This window comes from Melospiza georgiana, chromosome 4 (genome assembly GCF_028018845.1).
Source record: "Melospiza georgiana isolate bMelGeo1 chromosome 4, bMelGeo1.pri, whole genome shotgun sequence".
In the NCBI taxonomy this organism is placed as follows: Eukaryota; Metazoa; Chordata; class Aves; order Passeriformes; family Passerellidae; genus Melospiza; species Melospiza georgiana.
Window position 1 is genome coordinate 1,624,659 of NC_080433.1, and position 4,124 is coordinate 1,628,782.

At 51.4% G+C, this 4,124-nt stretch overlaps 1 protein-coding gene across 1 annotated transcript; it reads left to right on the forward strand.

Moving 5' to 3' along the window:
- The first annotated feature begins 2,579 nt into the window (after nucleotides 1-2,579).
- Nucleotides 2,580-3,449, forward strand: LOC131082378 (uncharacterized protein in mobD 3'region). The gene has a single exon (XM_058022243.1). The coding sequence runs from the start codon at nucleotides 2,580-2,582 to the stop codon at nucleotides 3,447-3,449; it is 870 nt and encodes a 289-aa protein (XP_057878226.1).
- The last annotated feature ends 675 nt before the right edge of the window (nucleotides 3,450-4,124 follow it).

Consider the following 4,124-nt stretch of genomic DNA (forward strand, 5'->3'; position numbering starts at 1 on the left):
AGGAAGGAGCATCCTCTATTCAATGACTACGCACATTCCCAGCACCTGCCACTGCAGAGCTCAGTGCGCTCTCCCTTCCAGGCTGTGATGCAAAAACCCAGCAGGAGGACGAGGAGGAGGAGGAGGAGGAGGGAGAGCTGAGGAAGAAGCCATGTAGCTGTTGCCAAAATATTTTGCTCCTCAGCATCCACACAATGTCTGTCTCTGCTGCAGGAGCAGCCCTGGCCCTGCCCAGGAGATGCACATCTCAAAAGTTCCCAAAGCTGAATCCCCCAAAAGGTCTCAAAGCTGGATCCCAAAAACTCCCAAAGATGAATCCCAAAAGTGTCCAAAGCACAAATTTGGGTAGTGCAGGAGCAGCCCTGGCCCAGGATCCTCAAAGCTGGATCCCCAAAGCTCCCAAAGTTGGATCCCCAATTCCCAAAGCACAAATTTGGGTGCTGCAGGGGCAGCCCTGGCCCAGGAGATGCAGAGATCTCCAAAGCTCCCAAAGCTGGGTCCTCAAAGCTCCCAAAGCACAAATTTAGTGCTGCAGCAGCAGCCCTGGCACAGGATCCCCAAAGCTGGATGCCCAAAGCTCCCAAGCTGGATCCCCCAATTCCCAAAGCTGGATCCCTCAATTCCCAAAGCTGGATCCCCAATTCCCAAAGCTGGATTCCCCAATTCCCAAAGGTGGATCCCAACGCTGGATCCCCAATTCCCACAGCTGGATCCCCAAAGCTGGATCTCCAATTCCCAAAGCTGGATCCCCAATTCCCAAAGCTGGATCCCAACACTGGATCCCCAATTCCCACAGCTGGATCCCCAAAGCTCCCAAGCTGGATCCCCAATTCCCACAGCTGGATCCCCAATTCCCACAGCTGGATCCCCAATTCCCACAGCTGGATACCCCAATTCCCAACGCTGGATCCCCAAAGCTCAGACCCAGCCCACAGGTGACACCTCCAGCCAGGCCCTGCTGTCACTGCACAGGTGACACCTCCAGCCAGGCCCTGCTGTCACTGCACAGGTGACACCTCCAGCCAGGCCCTGCTGTCACTGCACAGGTGACACCCCCAGCCAGCCCTGCTGTCCCTGCACAGGTGACACCCCCAGCCAGCCCTGCTGTCCCTGCACAGGTGACACCCCCAGCCAGGCCCTGCTGTCACTGCACAGGTGACACCCCCAGCCAGCCAGGCCCTGCTGTCCCTGCACAGGTGACACTCCCAGCCAGCCAGGCCCTGCTGTCCCTGCACAGGTGACACCCCCAGCCAGGCCCTGCTGTCACTGCACAGGTGACACCAAGGAAAGGGCAAGGAAGGAAGTGTTGGCCACAGAAATCCTGCAGAAATCAGTGGCCCATAGAGGCTGGATGGGGAGAAAAGGAATTTCCAGGGAGTTTTATGGAGCAGAGTGCAGCTCTGTGATGTTTAATGAACATTTCCTAATTAACTTCACCTCACCTGCCTTTTGTTCATTGCCACCAAAGCAGCCCCCCAGGGCTCCTGAGAACACAGATTTGTGACCATTTCCAGCTGGCACCAGTGGCATTTGTGACCATTTCCAGCCATCACTGGGATTTGTGCCCATTTCCAGCTGGCATCAGAGGGTTTCACCCTCCCTGAGTGCCCCCCCAGCCCCTTCCCTGGGTCCCTATTTTGAGCTCTCCCTGGGGCCTGGGCTGTGGCCAGAGGAATTCCGAGTGCCCAGAGGCCCTGGGAGCCAGGGGGCACCAGGCTGCCTCAAATGCACACAACTATTTTGAGTTCTTGTGGGAACTGAGCTGGGCCCAATAAACATCAGCAGTTATCACAGGAAAAGCCAGAGGGAAACACACAGCGAGTGCTGACAGACACAGATCCCCTTTTTTTAGCTGGGATTTCAAATGAGGGAAGGCAGCATTTTTCCAGTTCTGCAGAAGCCATAAAATTCAGTGGGATTGAGGTGGGGGAGATCAAATCTCCTTTTTTTCAGTGGTGGGAATGATACCTTGAGAATCTGAGCTAGGACAGAGGCTGGGCAGAGCTCCAGAATGAAGCAGGGATTTATGGAAAGGATCCATGGCTGCACCTTGGGCAGCAGCAGAGCCCAGCCAGGGCTGCACCCAAGATGAACCAAAACGGCCCCAAAATGCACGAGCGCTGCCGGGGTCTCTCCCTGGGATCAGCTCTGCTCCATTTGCACCTTGCAGTTCATTGTCCCATTGCAGCTTTAGCCCAGGCAGTCCCACCCTGCTTGTTTTTCTCTCTCCAGCCCACGGGGTTTGTGCTCCTGGGCTGAGATTTGGGGCATTTGTCCTTGGTGCCCAGCTGGAGCAGCAATTGTTTTGTCTCCCTGCTCTGTGCACAGAGCTCACCATCCCTGAATGTGAACCCAGCCCCACACACTAAAGCAGCTCAGAATGTGAAAAATATAAAATCTAAACCCTGAGGCACCAGAAACACCCCAAAGAAACAACTGAGCTGCAGAACTCCTGCCAGAAGTTATCCTGGTGGGATCAGGATGAGACTGGACAAGGACTGGAAAAGGGAATTCAGCTGATAAATTTGTCAGGTCAAGCTGAAAACTCCAAAAGTGAAGGGAAAAGGAGCCTCACAAACATGGACCTCACAAACATGGACCTCACAAACATCAACCCCACAAACATCAACCTCACAAACATCCACCTCACAAACATCAACCTCACAAACATCAACCTCACAAACACTGACCTCACAAACATCGACCTGACAAACATCAACCTGACAAACATCAACCCCACAAACATCAACCTGACAAACATCAACCCCACAAACATCAACCCCACAAACATCAACCCCACAAACATCAACCTCACAAACATCAACCCCACAAACATCAACCTGACAAACATCAACCCCACAAACATCAACCCCACAAACATGGACCCCACAAACATCAACCTCACAAACATCAACCTCTCAAACATCAACCTCACAAACATCAACCTTACAAACATCAACCTCTCAAACATCAACCTCACAAACATCAACCCCACAAACATCAACCTCTCAAACATCAACCCCACAAACATCAACCTGACAAACACTGACCCCACAAATATCAACCTCACAAACATCAACCTCACAAACATCAACCTCTCAAACATCAACCTCACAAACATCAACCTTACAAACATCAACCTCTCAAACATCAACCTCTCAAACATCAACCTCACAAACATCAACCCCACAAACATCAACCTCTCAAACATCAACCCCACAAACATCAACCTGACAAACACTGACCTCACAAACATCAACCTCTCAAACATGGACCTCACAAACATCAACCCCACAAACATCAACCTGACAAACATCAGCCTCACAAACATGGACCCCACAAACATCATCCCTGTCCTGTTCAGCACCCAAAGCATCGCTGGCACCCCTGGAGCACAGGGAGCTCTGTCCTCAGGGAAATTCACCTTGCTGCCTTCAGCAGGGCTGTAAAAGCTGCCCTGCATTGCTCAGGGGGATTAACATTGATCCCACAGGAGAAAAGAGAAACGGGGCCAGGAGCAGATTTGGGCAGGAGGACAGGCTGGGAATCCTGGAGGAGAAAATGGAGATGGAAGGAGTAAAGGAATAATCAGGAAAAAATCCTGGAAAAAATGGAACTGAAAAGAGCAAAAGAAAAATCCTGGAGGAGAAAATGGAGCTGAAAGGTGCAAAAGAATAATCAGAAAAAATCTTGGAGGAGAAGATGGAGCTGAAAAGAGCAAATCAGAAAAAAATCCTGGAGGAGCAAACGGAGCTGGAAGGAGCACAGGAATAATCAGGAAAAATGCTGGAGCAAATGGAGCTGAAAAAATGGATTATGAGGAAGGAGCAGGAGGCAGGAAAGGCTGCAGGTGCAGCTGGGGCTGCAGGGCCTGCACAGCTCCAGGGCACATGCAGGAGAAGCAGGCCGGGCACGGAATGACTTCATGTTTGAAATATTTAAACATTGCAAGGAGCTGAAGGTGCACTTTGCCCTGACAGAAGTTTGTTCAGTGCTTTTACTTTTCAAGGCCCTTTCCCTAAATGCACCCAAGCAAACACATTTAGGGCTGGGAGGGCAGCAGGTCAGACCCAAATTCTCCTTGTGAGGATGAAAATCTTGGATATTTTTGGTAATTTGCCCCT